At 40.1% G+C, this 19,422-nt stretch overlaps 1 protein-coding gene across 7 annotated transcripts in view; it reads left to right on the top strand.

Moving 5' to 3' along the window:
* Window positions 1–19,422, top strand: part of raver2 (ribonucleoprotein, PTB-binding 2) — a 179,018-nt gene that overhangs the window by 36,870 nt on the left and 122,726 nt on the right. For all 7 annotated transcript variants that reach the window (XR_011888030.1, XR_011888029.1, XM_072273888.1 and 4 more), the window contains exon 3: window positions 13,988–14,457. Coding sequence is in view for 5 of the 7 variants with exons in the window: in XM_072273888.1 (XP_072129989.1) it covers window positions 13,988–14,457 (470 nt within the window). In the remaining 2 variants the exon portion in view is untranslated. The remainder of the gene's footprint in view (window positions 1–13,987; window positions 14,458–19,422) is intronic.

Genomic DNA, 19,422 nt, shown 5'->3' with positions numbered 1-19,422 from the left:
CAACTTAGAAGAAAGAATGGAGGAAAAAAATTTTTAAAATTCCACTGTAAACCCATCCGGACCGGGTGCTTTACCGGAATTCAATGATGAGATTGCAGTTATTATTTCTTCCTCTGAAATGGAAGTTTCTAATGATAGGGACTCTTCGGGTGATAATTTCGGAAAACTCCATTTACTTAAAAAATCATGCATGAAATTAGAATCATGAGGAAAATCAGAGTGATATAAAGAGGTATAAAATTCTTGAAAGGTTTGGTTTATCCCAGCATGATCAACTGTGAAAGTATCATCCTGTTTACGAATCTTAGTAATTTGACGTTTAACCGAATCAAATTTCAATTGGTTAGCCAGTAATTTACCCGATTTATCACTATGAATATAAAAATCACTTCCAGTTCTCATTAATTGATTTTCGATTGAGAATGTTAATAGTAAGCTATGTTCCAATTGGAGTTCAACTCTGTGTTTGTACAGCTCCTTACTGGGAGAAATAGCATATTTTTTATCGACTTCTTTAATTTTATCAACCAACAAAAGTATTTCATTGTTAACATGTCTTTTCAAACCAGCCGAATAGGAAATAATCTGACCACGGATATAAGCTTTAAAGGCGTCCCAAACAGTTCTATTGGAAACTTCATCCGTAGTATTAGTTGAAAAGGAGATATCAATCTACTCCTTTATAAATTTGACAAAATCCTGATCTTGAAGCAAAATAGGGTTAAATCGCCATTGTCTGCTAGTACAAGAGGTGTCCATTAACTTGATGGAAAGTTTCATTGGAGCATGATCTGAAATAACAATAATGTCATAATTACAATCAACTACATATGGAATCAAACGAGAGTCAATCAAGAAATAATCAATTTGGGAAAAAGAACGAAGAACATGTGAAAAAGAGGAGAATTCCTTATCATTTGGATGTAGAAATCTCCAAATTTCTGAAATCCCAGAATCCAACATGAAAGAGTTAATAATAGTAGCCGACTTATTCGGTAAAGCCGGACTAGCTATGGATCTGTCCAACATGGGATTCAAACATAAATTAAAGTCACCGCCCGTTATCAACATATATTCATTTAAGTTAGGAAAGGAAGTGAATAAGTGTTTAAAAAATTCAGGATAATCCACATTCGGAGCATAAACATTAACTATAGCAACCTTTTTATTAAAAAGTACCCCAGTAATTAACAGAAATCTGCCATTAGGATCTGAAATAATGTCTTGATGAATAAATGTAATTGAAGGATCAATAAAAATTGAAACGCCTTTAGTTTTGGCTTGAGCATTTGAGTGGTATTGTTGTTTTTTCCAAAACTTAAAGAAGCGTTGATTGTCCTCTTTCCTTACATGAGTCTCTTGTGCAAAAATAATATGAGCATTCAGTCTTTGGAACACTTTGAAAACCTTTTTCCGTTTTATTGGATGGTTTAAACCATTTGTATTCCAAGAGACAAAATTAATAGTATGAGCCATAATTAAGAATTAACCCTTTGGTGAGTAAGGGGTTAACCATAATGTGAGCTCATGAAATCGGAAGAGGAATACATAATTAGAGAGGAACCGGAAATCTCGACACTGCGGACATCTTTGTAGTTCTGAATCAGCCCAATAGAGAAAATTAGAAAAGAAAAAGACTATCCCATCCCCCAACCCCAAGAACCCCGAACGAAGCCAAAGAAGGCTGAAGAAAGCTCTAACTAAAACTAACTCTAACCCCATTTCTGCAGGGGGCAGCTCCAAAAATATATGTTAAATAGGTGACCGCCCAGAGACTAACATATGTAAAAAATAACCAGTATAATAATTAGTCTACATAGTAAAAATTACTAAATATATGAAATAAAAAAAACTTAGTCAATACGTATAATTAGTTATAGACGAGTAAATAAAAAATCGCTTCCAAAAGGAAAAAAAGGATTATGGGAAGAAGAAGCATAAGAGCATGGCGTCCTGAAAAAAAACAAAGGAGGTTATACAAAAAGAAAGACAAGTCGCCATTTTAATTATGCGAAAACCAAAAATAGGAAACATATAACTAAAAATGATCGTCAGATCAGATCATTAATGATAACGAAAAAGGAAAAGTTAAAACAAAAGGTTAACGAAAGGAGAATGATGTTATTCACAGGAGATAAGTATTCTATATAAGTTATAGAATAACAACTATAGTAATAAACAAAGAACAAAAATCTTGGACTTATTTAAAAAAAAACCTTCATCACACGGTAGTAAAAGGTTTATTTTAAAAAAACACCAGAAAGAAAAAAAAATTGGTGCTGGAAGCACCCGACGCAGATTAAGAGAGCGTGTCTGTATCAGATGGGAAGTTATCATCCAAAAAGCTTCGAGCGGCAGTGGTAGAGTGGAAGACACGACGATTTCCATCGGGAAGAGAGATTCTGAGACGTGCAGAATACAATAGTGCCGGTTTGAGATTTTTTTGATAGCATTCTGACATTAGAGGTTTAAAAGTCAGTCGTTCCTTCATCACTTCAGGACTATAATCTTGAACTATCCTGAAGGAATGCTGGCGATACTTGATCATTCCTTGTCGACGAGCAGTCTGGAGAAGTTGTTCTTTAACATTGACATAATGGAAACGAAGAATAACTGGTCTGGGTTTAGAAACAGCCGCTGCCGACTTTATCCACGGTATACGATGGGCGCGGTCGAGTAATGGAGGATCGTTGGGAAAAACTGAACCGAACGAATCCTTTAAAAGTTGAACAAAGAATATTGCAGGGTCTCCAACCTCAACATCCTCGGGTAAGCCAATTAAACGTAAGTTTTGTCTTCTCGATCGATTCTCAAGATCAATAACTTTGGATTTAAGTTGTTGGAGTTGTTTAGTAGTCGAAGCTAGATTCTTCTCTAAGATCTCAACTTTTGTATCCGTCTTCTGAGATTTAGTATCCAGTTCAGAAATTTTTGCATCGTGTTTTTGAACATCAGAATCCAGGGATTTCAAAGAGTCCGTGATTGATTTTAAATCTTCATTGAGACTTTGGCGATGTTGTTCAAATTGAGCAGTTAAACTTTCAGATAATTTTATCCGATGCTGCTCAAACATTTTCTCTATAACTTCGTAAGTTAATTCCATTTGTTTGGAATCACCTTTCTTCTTTCCTCCGTTCCCTTCAGCGTCTTTCCCATCTTTAGTTCTAGATCTCGTACTCATTTCTCTAAGCTCGAGAGTTACAGTTGACAAAAGGAAATCAATTAATCAGTAAATCAAGAAGATAAAGTAAATCTTCTGGTGTACTTAAAGTTGATTAGATCAAGGAGATCATAGGTTAAAAAAAGGATAACGGGAATGGAGCGAAGCCAAAGAGAAGACCTCACTCCATGAGCGCCCCCTGCAGAATCCGTGAATGAGTTTTGTAGTGGGGTTTGGACCTGCATGTTAGTGTAAAGGAACTGCAGGGTGGGGCAGGTAAAAACAGCTATGTGGGAGGTCCTTGTCAGAAATGGGGTGTTTGTGCAGCAAACTGAGTAGAGATGGGAAAGTTGTTGGAAGGTATTCTGAGGGTCCGGATATATGTGTGTTTGGATAGACATGGACTAATTAAAGATCGTCTGCATGGCTTTGTGCATGGTAGGTTATGTCTAACCAATCTTGTAGAGTTTTTTTGAGGAAGTTACCAGGGGAGTGGATAAAGACAAGGCAGTGGATGTTATCTATGTGGACTTTAGGAAAGCATTTGACAAGGTCCCACGTGGGAGGCTGGTCAAGAAGGTTCAGTCACTGGGCATTCAGGATGAGATAGTAAATTGAATTGGACATTGGCATTGTGGGAGAAGCCAGAGTGGTAGTAGAGGGTTACCTTTCTGACTGGAGGCCTGTGACTAGTGGTGTGCCACAGGGATTAGGTGCTGGGTCCTTTGTAGTTTGTCATCTATATCAATGATCTGGATGATAATGTGGTTAACTAGATCTGCAAATTTGTGGATGACACCAAGATTGGGGGTGTAGTGGACAGGGAAGAAAGCTATCATGGCTTGCTGGAAAAATGGACCGAAAAATGGCAGATAGAGTTTAATGCAGACAAATACGAGGTGTTGCACTTCGGTAGGTCTTGCACAGTGAGGAGTGTAGTAGAACAAAGTGATCTGGGAATACAGGTACATAATTCATTGACAGTGACAGGTAGATAGGATCATAAAGAAAGCTTTTGGCACGTTGGCCTTCGTAAATAATGAATCAATGAGTACAGAAGATGGGATGTTATATGGAAATTGTGTAAGACATTGGTGAGGCCTAATTTGGAATATTGTGTACACTTTTGCTCACCAACCTACAGGAATGTAAACAAGGTTGAAAGGGTGTAGTGAAAATTTACAAGGATGTTGCTGGGTCTGGAGGACCTGAGTTGTAAGGAAAGATTGAAAAGGTTAGGACTGTATTTGCTTAGAATGTGAAAGACAGAGGAGATTTGATAGAAGTATTCAAAATTATCAAGGGTATAGATAGGGTAAATTCAAGCACACTTTTTCCACTGAGGTTGTGTGGAACTACAACTAGAGGTCATGAGTTAAGGGTGAAAGGTAAGAAGTTTGAGAAACATGAGGGGAAACCACTTCACTCAGAGGGTGAGAGTGTGGAATGAGCTGCCAGCAGCAGTGGTGCATGTGAGTTTGACGTTTAAGAGGAGTTTGGATAAGTACATGGATAGTAGTGGTATGGAGGGCAATGGTCCTGGTGCAGGTTGATGAGAGTAGGCAGTTTCAATGGTTTTGGCATGGACTAGATGGGCCAAGGGGCCTGTTTCTGTGCTGTACTTCTATGTCTATAATGGGTTTGGATGACAGAACTGCTGTATGATTGGAAGATTATTATGGGAGGTGGGTGATGTTTGAAAAGCAGTGGTAGTTGTTAGAACTGGCTGAGATGGAGGTTATTTGGCAGATTAATAAGGGGGTAAGGGGAACTTAAGTGCAGTTGTGGGTTGTGAAGGAGCTTCAGAATAAGTCGTCATGACAGTTAAGTAAAGGACTTGGTCTTTGTCATGATGGAGGGTGTAGACTCCACAGCCTGAAGCTGCTTGATCGTGTCTTTTTAAAATAACAAAGTTAACTTCACAAACAGCTCCACAGATGCATGATCCAGGAAGGATATCCAGGGGTACATTTATTTAATCACAAACAAGAGAAAATCTGCGGATGATGGAAATGCTAATAACACACACAAAATGCTGGAGGGACTCAGCAGGCCAGGCAGTATCTATGGAAAAGAGTACAGTTGACATTTCAGGGCGAGCTCCTTCAGCATTTAACTTTCCTTTGTGGGTTAGCAAGTCAAATGATTGAAGAATCTAAAAGAAAAATTACATACTTGATGGAACTTCCTTGAAGTCCACTTTTTTTCCCTGTTTTTTTTTGAAATTATGTTGTACAGTACAGAGTGATATACTGCATGATCCACTTTCTTGGCTATTAACTTCTCTTAAGATGGAAGTATAATACGATCACTAAGTTCACAAAACGTATTTCCCTTTGGTAATAAAATTAAGAGATTGCTGATTTATGACAGAAGAGTTGAGATTTTTGAGGGTTGAAACTTCGGAGTTTTCGTTATCGGTGTGTTGGGAGCAGAGTTTTTGAATCGTTTTTGAGTAAGTTTTTGTTTAGAAAGTTGGTGAAAGGTTACTGGAGTTTAATAATATAAAACTGAGGTTGTATCACAATAATCTTATTGAATGGCAGAGCAGACATGAAAGGCCAAATAGTGTACTTATGCTATATGTATGTTTGTATTTGCATGATCTTATAATTGGAAGAAGTGCAGAATTTCATTTTCAAGTCAGGATCTCAATATTTTGAACATTCTCTCCACCTATTAGTAGAGAAGTAGATTCTTCATTTGCAATGAAACATCATACAACAATGCAGTAATACTGTTGGTATACTTTAAACTGCATTCCTCATGAAAGAACTTTTACCTGCCCCACATACCCCCATCCGCACCACCAGTTACATTTCCCATTATGCTTGTGTTTTCCATATAAAACTAGCGCATGTGACTGAAGTGTTGTTTTGAACTTGACTGGTCAGCAATTTCTTTTGGACAATACTGCCTTATTTCTGAATTCTATCTTTATCAGAGTGCATGCGTGCTGATCTTTTGTGGTTTCTGTTTACACTAGGCAGTGCTGTGTAAGCTAAAAGCCCCAAATGGTGCAGCATTGCAAAGCATAAAAGGTGAGGTCAAACAATAAACAGTCTAGAATGTTGGGGCTCCTGTAACCTTAATAACAAGTACAAAGGCTTGAATTTTCAGTATTTAAAAAAAAAACACTTTATTTTCAACATACTTTCAGATATCCATTTAAATTTTATGCAATTTGAACAAATCTATTTAAATTGTGAAGCTCTTTAAAGTTTTATATGCACTTATTTGATGGGACACTTGTAATTATTAATCTAGGGTATGTTGAATTTCATGTGATGATTAGTTATTAACCAATTCAAAGTAAATTCATTATCAGAGTATGTATATGTCACCGTATACAACCCTGAAATTAGTTTTCTTGCAGGCATTCACGGTAGAACAACGAAATACAATAGAATCAATGAAAATTACACACAAACATACTGTCTCCCGCTTTTCGAATGTTTGCTTTACGACACCTTGCTGTTACGAAAGACCTACATTAGTTACCTGTTTTCGCTAACAGAAGGTGTTTTCACTGTTACGAAAAAAGGCAGCGTGCGATAGAAGGCTGCATGCGCCCCGAGCAGCTGCTCCTCCCCCAGAACTGCATTCTAGTCGGCATTGCTTAAACACGTGCCTGTGAGCAGCCATTAGCAAGATGAGTTGTAAGGTATCGGAAAAGCCTAAGGGTGTTACACTTAGCGAAAACTAGATATAATTAAGCGTTTTGATTGTGGTGAACGAAGAAAGGAAAAAGTGAGTTTGGCTTGTGGAAGTTGATGAAGATGATGTTGAAGAGGTTTTGGCGTCCCATGACCAAGAACTAATAGATGAAGAGCTGATGCAATTGGAAGAGGAAAGGATAACAATCGAAACCGAATGCAGTAGCGAACGGACCGAAAGTGAAGTCGTTCAGGAACTGAATGTGAAACAACTGCGTGAGATTTTCGCTGCAATGATTGCAGAAAAGTATGTCTTTAATTTTGAAAGGGTACGTAGGTTTAGGGCATATTTGCAAGATGGTTTGAGTGCTTACAAAGAACTGTATGATAGAAAAATGTGTGAGGCTAAGCAGTCAAGCATACTGTCGCTTTTCAAGCCTTCTACATCAGCCACAGCAGACAACAAGCCTAGACCTTCTACATTGAAGCAAGCAGACGTAGAAGAAGATGATCTGCCTGCCCAGATGGAAACAGATGACAATGAAATGACACCTCAGTGTTCCACCACCCCAGTGGTCCCAACCTCCGGGCTGCAGACCGATACATTGCTGCGAAGCATGCAATGGTGCAGCGGTAGCCAGGATGCACCCAGCACATCTTTAAGAAAAAAAAAAGCCAAAATAAACAAGCTAATTAATTACGTGCTGGGTGGCACCTAATTAATTAGCTTGTTTATTTCAGCTTTTTTCTTAAAGATGTGCTGGGTGCGTCCCGGCTACCGCTGCACCACTGAATGCTTTGCGGATCGGTATCGTACGGCGGCCCGGAGGTTGGGGACCTCTGCACCATCCCAACCTCCGACGACTCAGCCTAACAAACCATCATCAATGTGCTTGGCGCTGTCTTCCCGATTCCGGTAAGTGATACTACACCGTAATACATTATTTCTACTTTATATAGGCCATGTATTTTTATGTGTTATTTGGTATGATTTGGCAGCTTCATAGCTTGAAGGTTACTGGAGAGAGTGTTTCAGCCAAGAGCGCTTGCACCGTGTTTCTGCGGAGAGCACTCACGTGGGATTTTTGCTATGGTGGACAGTGCGGCAATGATTGTAGAAAAGTATTTCTACTTTATATAGGCTGTGTATTTATCATATCATTTCTGCTTTTACTATACGTTACTGTTATTTTAGGTTTTATATGTTATTTAGCATGATTTGGTCCCCAACCTCCAGGCCGCCGAATGATACTGATCCGCGAAGCATGCCGCGGTACAGCGGTAGCCAGGACACACCCAGCACGTCGTCAAGAAAAAAGCCGAAATAAACAAGCTAACTAATTAGGTGCCGCCTGGCACATAAATGTCGGCTCAGATTAGAGGCGATTGCCGATTGCGTCGCGGCAATGATTGTAGAAAAGTATTTCTACTTTATATAGGCTGTGTATTTATCATATTATTCCTGCTTTTACTATATGTTACTGTTATTTTAAGTTTTATGTGTTATTTGGCACGATTTGGTGGTTATTTTTTGGGCCTGCGAACGCTCACAAATTTTTCCCATATAAATGGTAATTGCTTCTTCACTTTAAGACATTCCGGCTTACAAACTGTTTCATAGGAACGTTCTACCTTCGGATGGTGGGGGAAACCTGTATAGTGGTTTAACATTAAACCCTGACTCAGTTTGTGGTCTTTTGCTGCTGGTACATAACATGGATTATAATAACTTATTCACAGAGCACTTTTCTTATAAATGATGTCGATCAAACTGGGATAACCTGCAAACATGAAAAATAAAGATGTCAGTTAAAAGCAAAGTTAAATAAATAGGTTTTGAGCTGGCATTTAAGTGTCAAATGAGTCTGCATCTCTTATAGTATTAGCTATTGAGTTCTGCAGTTTAAATGGTTTTGTTTATTATCAGAGTATGTATACAGTATAGAACCTGAAATACTTGTCTTTGCAGACATCCACAAAAAAACAGAAAAACCCCAAAGAATGAACGACAGAAAAACGTTAGAATCCCAAAACCCCCTCTGCCCCCTCCCCTGCACAAGCAGCAGAAAGCATCAACCTCCCCCTCCCTCTTCCACCCATTTCAGCAAAAAGCATCAGTGCCCACCACCCACCAAGCAACAGCAAAGCACCCAAAGAGATGCCATGATCTGCAGTCAACAACAACTTTTGTTTACTTGATGTCAGTAATCTTTTGAGGAGGATTGTTTAAATTTAAGAGACTGGTGAAAGAAGACCCAAGAGTTCGAGCAGAATTATAAAACAGAAAGCAATTTTTGTGGTGTACTCTAGTCTCAGACCAGTGAAAAGAAAGAAGATGTGTTTAAAGTACAAAAAGGACCGGTTGCACTTGAATCCCAGGGGAGCAGGGAGGTTTGCTGAGGCTACTGGGGCGAGTTTAAACTAGAATTGTTGGGGTGGGAACCAAACTGAAGAGACTGGGGAAGAGGAGGTTGGCTCACAAATAGAGAAAGCTTGTAGACAGTGCGAGAGGGAGATAGGCAGGTGATAGAGAAGGGACGCGCTCAGACCGAAGATTTGAGATGCGTCTATTTTAACGCAAGGAGTGTTGTGAACAAAGCGGATGAGCTTAGAGCATGGATCAGTACTTGGAGCTATGAATGTGTGGCTATTACAGAGACTTGGATGGCTCAGGGACAGGAATGGTTACTTCAAGTGCTGGGTTTTAGATGTTTCAGAAAGGACAGGGAGGGAGGCAAAAGAGGTGGGGGCGTGGCACTGTTGATCAGAGATAGTGTCACGGCTGCAGAAAAGGTGGGTGCAATGGAGGGATTGTCTACCGAGTCTCTGTGGGTGGAGGTTAGGAACAGGAAGGGGTCAATGACTTTACTGGGTGCTTTTTATAGGCCACCCAATAGTAACAGGGATATCAAGGAGAAGATAGGGAAACAGATCCTGGAAAGGTGTAATAATAGCAGAGTTGTCATGATGGGAGATTTTAATTTCCCGAATATCGATTGGCATCTCCCTAGAGCAAGGGGTTTAGATGGTATGGAGTTTGTTAGGTGTGTTCAGGAAGGTTTCCTGGCACAATATTAGATAAGCCTACAAGTGGAGAGGCTGTACTTGATTTGGTATTAGGAAATGAACCTGGTCAGGTGTCAGATCTCTCAGTGGGAGAGAATTTTGGAGATAGTGATCATAATTCTATCTCCCTTACAATAGCATTGGAGAAAGATAGGAAGAAACACGTGAGAAAAGTGTTTAATTGGAGTCAGGGGAATTAATGAGGCTATCAGGCAGGAAATTGGAAGCTTAAATTGGAAACGTTCTCAGGGAAAAGTACGGAAGAAATGTGGCAAATGTTCAGGGGATATTTGTGTGGAGTTCTGCATAGGTACGTTCCAACAAGACAGGGAAGTTATGGTAGGGTACAGGAACCGTGGTGTACAAAGGCTGTAATAAATCTAGTCAAGAAGAAAAGAAAAGCTCACACAAGGTTCAGAGAGCTAGGTAATGTTAGAGATCTAGAAGATTATAAGGCCAATAGGAAGGAGCTTAAGAAGGAAATTAGGAGAGCCAGAAGGGGCCATGAGTAGCCTTGGCGGGCAGGATTAAAGAAAACCCCAAGGCATTCTACAAGTATGTGAAGAGCAAGATGATAAGACGTGAAAGAATAGGACCTATCAAGTGTGACAGTGGGAAGTATGTATGGAACCAGAGGAAATAGCCCAGGTACTTAATGAATACTTTGCTTCAGTATTCACTACGGAAAAGGATCTTGGTGATTGTAGTAATGACTTGCAGCAGACGGAAAAGCTTGAGCATGTAGATATTAAGAAAGAGGGTGTGCTGAAGCTTTTGGAAAGCATCAAGTTGGGTAAGTCGCTGGGACCGGATGAGATGTACCCCTGGCTACTGTGGGAGGTGAGGAAGGAGATTGCTGAGCCTCTGGCGATGATCTTTGCATCATCAATGAGGACGGGAGTGGTTCCGGAGGATTGGAGAGTTGCAGATGTTGTTGCTTTATTCAAGATAGGGAGTAGAGGTAGCCCAGAAAATTATAGACCAGTGAGTCTTACCGCAGTGGTTGGTAAGTGGATGGGAAAGATCCTGAGAGGCAGGATTTATGAATATTTGGAGAGGTATAATATGATTAGGAATAGTCAGCATGGCTTTGTCAAGGGCAGGTCGTGTCTTACGAGCTTGATTGAATTTTTTTGAGGATGTGACTAAACACATTGATGAAGGAAGAGCAGTAGATGTAGTGTATAGGGATTTCAGTAGAACATTTGATAAGGTACCCCATGCAAGGCTTATTGAGAAAGTAAGGAGGCATGGGATCCAAGGGGACATTGCTTTGTGGATCCAGAACTGGCTTGCCGACAGAAGGCAAAGAGTGATTGTAGACGGGTCATATTTTGCATGGAGGTTGGTCACCAGTGGAGTGCCTCAGGGATCTGGTCTCGGACCCTTTCTCTTTGTGTTTTTTATAAATGACCTGGATGAGGAAGTGGAAGGATGGGTTAGAAAATATGATGATGACACAAAGGTTGGACCGGTTGTAGATAGTGTGGAGGGCTCTCAGAGGTTAGAGCGGGACATTGATAGGATGCAAAACTGGGCCGAGAAGTGGCAGATGGAGTTCAACCCGGACAAGTGTGAAGTGGTTCATTTTGGTAGGTCAAATATGATGGCAGAATATAGTATTAATGGTAAGACTCTTGGCAGTGGGGAGGTTCAGAGAGATCTTGGGGTTGAAGTCCATAGGACGCTCAAAGCAGCTGCGCAGGTTGACTCTGTGGTTATGAAGGCGTACGGTGTATTGGCCTTCGTCAATCGTAGAATTGAATTTAGGAGCTGAGAGGTAATGTTGCAGCTGTATAGGACCCTGGTCAGACCCCACTTGGAGTACTGTGCTCAGTTCTGGTTGCCTCACTACAGGAAGGATGTGGAAGCCATAGAAAGGGTGCAGAGCAGAAGTATGTTGCCTGGATTGGGAAGCATGCCTTGTGAGAATAGGTTGAGTGAACTCGGGCTTTTCTCCTTGGAGTGATGAAGGATGAGAGGTGACCTGATAGAGGTGTATTAGATGATGAGAGGCATTGATCGTGTGGATAGTCAGAGGTTTTTTCCCAGGGCTGAAATGGTTGCCACAAGTGGACACAGGTTTAAGGTGCCAGAGAGTAGGTACAGTGGAGATGTCAGGGGTAAGTTTTTTACTCAGAGAGTGGTGAGTGCGTGGAATGGCCTGCCGGCAACGGCGGTGGAGGTGGGTACAATAGGGTCTTTTAAGAGACTTTTGGATAGGTACATGGAGCTTAGAAAAAAAGAGGGCTATAGGTAAGCCTAGTAATTTCTAAGGTAGGAACATGTTTGGCACAACTTTGTGGGCCGAAGGGCCTGTATTGTGCTGTAGGTTTTCTATGTTTCTATGTAATGATGGGGAGAGCTTTTTCTGTGATGGACTAGGCTGTATCCACCACTTTTTGTAGACTTTTCCATTCTTGGGCATTGGTGTTTCCATACCAGACCATCATGCAGCCCATCAGAATACTCTCCACTGTGCATCTATAGAAGTTTGTCAACGTTTTAGATGACGTTGAATCTGCACAAAGTTATGGGAAAGTAGAGGCTCTGCCATGCTTTCTTTGTAATGGCAGTTTCGTGCTGCACCCAGAACAGATCCTCTGAAATTATATCACCATGGAATTTAAAGTTACTGACCCTCTCCACCTCTGATCTTGACTCATGGATCTCTTGCTTCTCCTCCTGTAGTAAATAGTCAGCTATTTGGGTTAATAATCAAGTCTTTGATGTTGAGTGAGAATGTGGCACCATTCAACTAGATTTTTATTCTCCCTACTGTATGCTGATTCTTCACCATCTTTGAATCAGTCAAAAAAGGTGATATCAGCAATAGATTTAAATATGGTATTGGAGGTATGCTTAGCCTCACAGTCATAAGTATGAAGTGAGTAGAGCAGGGGTCTAAACCTTGTGGTGCACCTATGCTGATAGTGATTGTGGAGGAGATGTTGTTGCTAATCCAAACTGACTGGGGTTTGCAGGTGAAACAGAGGATCCAGTTGCACAGGGAAGAATGGAGACTTAGGTCAGTTGTTTAACTACTTACCAAGATGCTATTTGAAAGCATCATTCAATGAATTTTATTTAATTTTAGAAAGCCCATTAAATCAGCATGAAAATAAATATTAAGTATATTAAATTTCAAGAAACAAACAATATACTAGAGGAACTCTATGGGTCACGCAGCATCTGTGGAAGGAAAAGATGGTTAACATTTCAGGTTGAAACCCTTCAAGTCCTATTGGAATGTGTTGATCTGAAACCTAGACAGTTTCTTTCCTTCCGTAGATACTGTGTAACCTACTGAGTTCCTATTGCACGTTGTTTGTTGCTCCACATTCCAACATCAGCAGTCTCTTGTGTCTTTATATGATGTTTAAACTTGTTAGACTGGTGGGACAAAGCAGTCAGTTTTAACTGTGTGAAGCTAACAAAATAACCAATAGAAGCTAATATCTAGTTTCCATTGCAGAAATTGTGAGAGGTATCTTTCATTCAACTTTCACTTTTGCTGGTTGTAATATATGCTAGTCAATTTATGACTCACTGAAGACTTGGGAGTTACTATTTTATTAAACTAAATCTTGTTCATCAAAGACAACAGACTTCTTTTATCTAAAGTTGGCATGTAAGTAAATAATTAAGTAGTTAGGAATAACAGTTGGAGAACAAATTAGTTTTTGATCTGAGTAAAGAAAAGTTAATAGAACCTGATACTGGCTAAACAACTGGTTATGCTTGCAGACATTCATTGTTGAGTTTGTTCATAAATCAAAACATTCACACAATTCTCGTTATGAAAACCACAGCTGCACGGTATTGTAATAAATGCCATCAAGAGGACGTAAGATGGGTGTGGGGGAGAAAAAACAATTACTAAGCGTAGAGAAAGAGGAAACTAGCTCTGCCTTCCATAAGAACAAAATTATGCATGGGTATCAGCTTTTTGAATTTTAATAATATGGAACTTGTTCGTATGTAGAGTTGTCCGTAATTTGCACTTTTGTATCCCGGAGATAGTCTGTACCATTGATGAAAAAACACAGGTTTAAAAAAAACACTATTTCTTTACTTCCTGATTTACTGGGATTCTCTTTTTCAGCTTTTGTTACTTTGCTGAATGGAGAGCAAGCACAAGATGCCATTCGCAAATTTCATAAGTCCAATTTCCAGGGAAGAGAGATATCTGTTCAGCTACAACCAACAGATAGCTTGCTTTGCATTACTCAGCTGCCGCATTCTTATACAGAACAACAGTTTGAGGAGTTGGTCCACCGCTATGGAAATATGGAGCGATGCTTCCTTGTTTATAGTGAGACTACTGGGCATTCTAAAGGCTATGGTTTTGTGGAATACATGAAGAAGGACTCTGCTGCTCGAGCTAAATCTGAACTTATGGGTAAAAAACTGGGATCTTGCATCCTGTATGTGCACTGGACAGATGTTGATCATCTGTCACCTGATTTCCTTCATTCAAAGTGTCTTTGCATTGGTAAAATTCCCTATGAGTACAAAGATGCAGAGGAACTAACACAACTCTTCTCTCAGATGTTTAAACCAGTTTTCTGTCAGGTATGTGGAATATGCTTAAGCAGCTTTTTCATGACAAGAATAGCAGTTTCTTGGTTCTCATTGGCTGTACCCTGAAATTTGCCTAATTTTCATGTTTCCTGCTCTTTTTGCCCAAATTATTTTTACTGTAGGGGTTTTTTGCCTTTAAGTACTATAAGTTATGTATTTTGTTAAATATTACCTATTTGCCTTTTTAGTGGTGTATGTTCAATGTAGTTCCCAGTTTTTCCAAATGCTTCCTGAGTTTTCCCTCTTTCTTGACCATTACAATTATACTGGATTCCACTCTAAATGCAGTGCTTTCTATTCTTGTAGAAATTTGGATCAAGCCTTTGAAGTTCTCCCAGAAAGATATCTGAAAGAAGTGTTCGCAAATCTTTTATTTGTATTCACTCAAAATATTCTTTCCATACTTTTTTGACTACCTTCTGCCACTTCACCCGTCTCCACAACTCATTGCTAAAATTGGAGAATATGAAGAATATTTAAATAAAAAGTAACCTAGATTAATGCAGTTAGGATAAAATGATTTTTCAAAATCCGTCTTTCATTACTGATACATTTATGCTGAAGATTCTTTGAGTGGCAGTAGCTTTTCATTGTATTTGATAGTATTGTGATTCACAATAAAGCTATTTAGATTTTGTTAAAACATAGTGCAACCCCACCTAATTCCAGCATGGATCACTAAATATTGACTTGAACATGATTTTTGTCTTATCTGGAATTTGGAATTCAAACAGCCATCTTTCTCGTCTGGACAGCTTAGTATTTTTAAATGGATTATTTGTGTTACCTGGAGTGACTGAGCCCTCTTGGGTGCTTGTGTGATGCATGATCAACACACAAAATGCTGTAGGAACTCAGCAGGTCAGGCAGCGTCTGTGGAGGGAAATGAAAAGGCAACATTTTAGGCAGAGATACTTGATCAGGACTGGAAAGAAGGTAGAAGCTAGAAAAAGACAGGGGGAAGGGGAGGAGGACAAGCTTGCAGGTAATACTATAGGTGAGTCCAGATGAGAGTGGAATGGTGGGTGGGAGAGGAAGGATGAAAGGGGATGATGTAAGACACTTGGAGGTGATAGCTGGATGACCTGTGGCTCATAGGGAGAATGAGAGGGTAACAGTTAAGAGCCATGTGGAGGGGGGAGGGTGGGGGTGGGGGTTAGGCATTCCTAAGTTGCGAAGGCAGGTCGCTGGGTGACTGGGCAGAAGAGGAGTTCTAAAGGGGGGGGGGGGTGAGCTGTCAGAAATCACAGTGCGTATCGGTACCAACAACATAAGTAGGAAAAGGGATGAGATCCTGAAGAGATTATATAGGAAGCTAGATGGGAACCTGAAAAGCAGAACCTCAAGGGTAGTAACTCCTGGACTGCTGTCTGTGCCATGCACTAGTGGGAGAAGAATAAGGTGACTTGGCAGATGAATGTGCGATTGAGGAACTGGTATGAGGGCAGGATTTCAGATTTGTATTATTTGGATCTCTTTTGGTGAAGGTATGACCTGTACAAAAAGGGCATTTTGCATTTGAACAAGAGGGAGACCAATATCCTTGCGGGCAGATTTGATAGAGCTGATAGGGAGGATTTAAACTGAATTGGAAACTGAATTGGCAGGGAGTTAACCAGAGTGATAGGGTGGTGAATGGGACAGTTGGTGTACAGGTACAGTACTATGCAAAAGTCTTAGGCACATATATATATAACCAGGGTGCCCAAGACTTTTGCACAGTAATGTAGTAATTTTTATGTATTGCACTGACAGCTGGCACAAAAAAAAAACAATATTATGACATGTAAGTGATGTTAAACCTGATTCTGATATTGATCTCTAGTGTGGGCTGAGTGGCAAGAGGGCAAGGAGAGGGGAATTATTGTTGAGAATAGAGGAAGGGAAAGGGAAGCACCTGAGAGGCATTCTGTAATGATCAATAAACCAATTGTTTTGAACTAAATGATCTTGCCTGGTGGCTGAAGGCTGGGTTGTAAATAAACACACACACACACACACCCACCCCCCTTCGCCGGCACCTGTCTCACACCCCTCAGTGCTCCACCTTTGTCATTACCAGCATCCTTTACTCCAGCCAGATTTACAAAGTTGCTCTCCACTCCATGGTAACAAGTACAGTACTGTGCAACAGTCTTAGGCACCTCAGTTGTATATAGGTGCCGAAGACTTTTGCTCAATACTGTAGATGCAAGGCTTAGAGAGACTGTGAGAAAGGACAGGCAGTTGATGGGGCAAAATTTAACTAGGCATTTGATAAGGTTCCTCATGGTAGGCTCACCCAGAAAGTCAGGAGATATGAAATCTAGGAAAACTTGACTGTGTAGATTCAGAATTGGCTTGCTCTGAGAAGGCAAAGGGTGGTCATAGATGGAGTGTATTCTACCTGGAGGTCAGTGACCAGTGGTGTTCTGCAGGGATCCGCTCTGGGATTACTTCGAAGAGGAAGTGGAAGGCTGGGTTATTAAGGTTGATGATGGCATGAAGGTTGGTGGAGTTGTGAAGGGTATAAAAGGTTGTCACGAGTTACAATGGGACATTGATAGGATGCAGAGTTGGGCTAAGAAGTGGCAGATGGAGTTCAATCTAGAAAAGTGTGAAGTGATTCACTTTGGAAGGTCGAATTTGAAGGCAGAATGTAGGGTTAATGGCATATTTCTTAGCAGTGTGGAGGAACAGAGGGATCTTGGAACTATGTCCATAGGTCCCTCGGAGGTTCCGGGCAAGTTGATAGGGTGGTTAAGAAGGCATATGGTTTTTTTCCCAGCATTAGTTGGGGGATTGAGTTCAGGAGCTGCGAAGTAATATTACAGCTCTTATAGAATCCTGGGTAGACAACACTTGGAATATTGTGGTCAGCTTTGGTCACCTCATTATAGGAAGGACATGGAAGCTTTGAAGAGGGTGCAGAGGAGATTTACCAGGATGCTGTCCGATTAGAGAGTGTGTCTTAAAAGGGCAGGGCTTTTCTATTTAGAGCAAAGAAAGAAGGGGCATAATTTTAAAGTGACTGGAGAAAAATATGGGGGGGGGCACTATCAGTGGTAAGTTATTTTATACAGAGTGCTGCGTGCAAGAAATGTGCTGCCGGGGTGGTGGTGGTGGAGGCAGACACATTAGGAACATTTAAGAACTCTCAGATAAATATGGATGACAGAGAAAGTGAAGGGATATGTAATTGGGTTGATCTAAGAGTAGGTTAAAAAGTCAGCACATCATCGTGGGCTGAAGAATATGTAACATGCTGTAATGTTATAATGTTTTATCTTCTAATGACCTGCTTCTGGCTTCATCATGGCATTGAGGAGAATGCATCATTGCGGGAATGGGAGGTGAAATTGAAGTAGCTGAGCTTTGGGAGATCCTGGCTCTTGACGCAGATGGAGCAATTTGTTTGACGAAGCTACCTCCTAATCTGCGTCAGGTATCACCAATGTAGAGGAGGCCACATAGGTAGCACCAGATTAAATAAGTTACACTGACAGGCTTGCTGGTGAAGCGCCATTTCACCTGGAAGGACTGTTCCTCCTACTCTTTCTTCTCTCTCATGGACTCTCCTATTCCCTGCAGGCTTATGCTTCTCCCACTTTTTATTCTATCTTTTGCCTTTTTCTTTTCCAGATCTGATCAAGAGTCTTGGCTCAAAGCATAGATTGCTCATTTCCCTCCATAGTTGCTGCCTGACTTGTTGAATTCCTCTAGTATTTTGAGTGTGTTGCTCAAAATTAACTGCATTTGCAGAATCTCTTGTCTCTGTGTGATGTATAAGATTAAAATGGTAGTATTTTTATGAAGCTATCTTTTAAATATTTTGCCAAGTCTTTAGAAAGCACTTTTGTTTCATACTCCTGGTAATTTACTTTGGAAAATCTGCTTGTTTTAGGTATCTCACAAACTGAGTTTTTGTTTTAATGCTTTAGTGTTACACTGTATATTGAGTAAATCAGTTCAAAGTTGTCAATGGCCATTTCATTGGGTTTTCAATAAGTGGATTCCATTTAATTGGGTCATACTGGGACCAGTGCATTTTAGCCCAATCAAGCATTTGCCCCAATTAGCCAAAGTTTCATGGAAATGGTAAAAATGGTATATTTAAAAAAAAGACTAACTGCTATTTAGTTGAGTAACAAATTATGTATTTAAGTAAAATACAGAACAAATTAGAACTCTACCAATACTACTACAGTACTGTAAAATTGTGTATTAGTTTGTGATAGTTATCAACAGAGGAATTAATCCAGCGTATACTGCCATGTTCTTTTGATTGACTGTAAATGAACAAGATCAGCGCAGCCACCTAGTGTAAATAATGGACTGCCTTCTTACAATGCTTTCAATATTTACATCTTCCAAATCTTTATTTTCATTGTAATATTCAAGATGACTGTTGATCCCTTCAAATTCTTCATAGTTTCTAACCTGAAGTAGAGAAATAGTTTCATTTTCATTAGCAGCCATTCTAGTCTTGAATGCTTGAAACTTCAGTGAGCAAAACAGTTCTGAATTGTCTTGCTGCTTATTTCTCAGAAACTATCAGTGACAAAAATCACTGCCTTTTGAACACAATTAGTTGCATCTGATGCTATTTAAAAACTGTTTTCTGCATACTGTCTAATGGCCATGCAAGTGCACATGACTGACACGAGTTAGAAACATTTCATCAACAGTCTCCTATCCCAGTTGAGCAGTATAGTGTCCCAAATAGGCAAAGGGAATCCCGGCTAATTTCTCAATTAGTTTTTCTTATTTAAGAGTTGTTGAGGCACGACTACGCAGGCAGTGGATGTTAGCGAGTTAGACTGGTGGAAAGAAAAAAAGAAGACAGCTTTATAGATTCTGGAACAGTGCAGTAATAACAGGGTTGTTGTGATGGGAGATTTTAATTGCCTCAATATTGATTGGTATCTCCCCTAGAGCAAGGGGTTTAGGTGGGATGGAGTTTGTTAGGTGTGTTCA

The sequence above is a fragment of the Mobula birostris genome, chromosome 12, assembly GCF_030028105.1.
Source record: "Mobula birostris isolate sMobBir1 chromosome 12, sMobBir1.hap1, whole genome shotgun sequence".
In the NCBI taxonomy this organism is placed as follows: Eukaryota; Metazoa; Chordata; class Chondrichthyes; order Myliobatiformes; family Myliobatidae; genus Mobula; species Mobula birostris.
The sequence above is the reverse complement of the archived record's forward strand: the minus strand, read 5'-3'. Positions and strand labels throughout refer to the sequence as shown.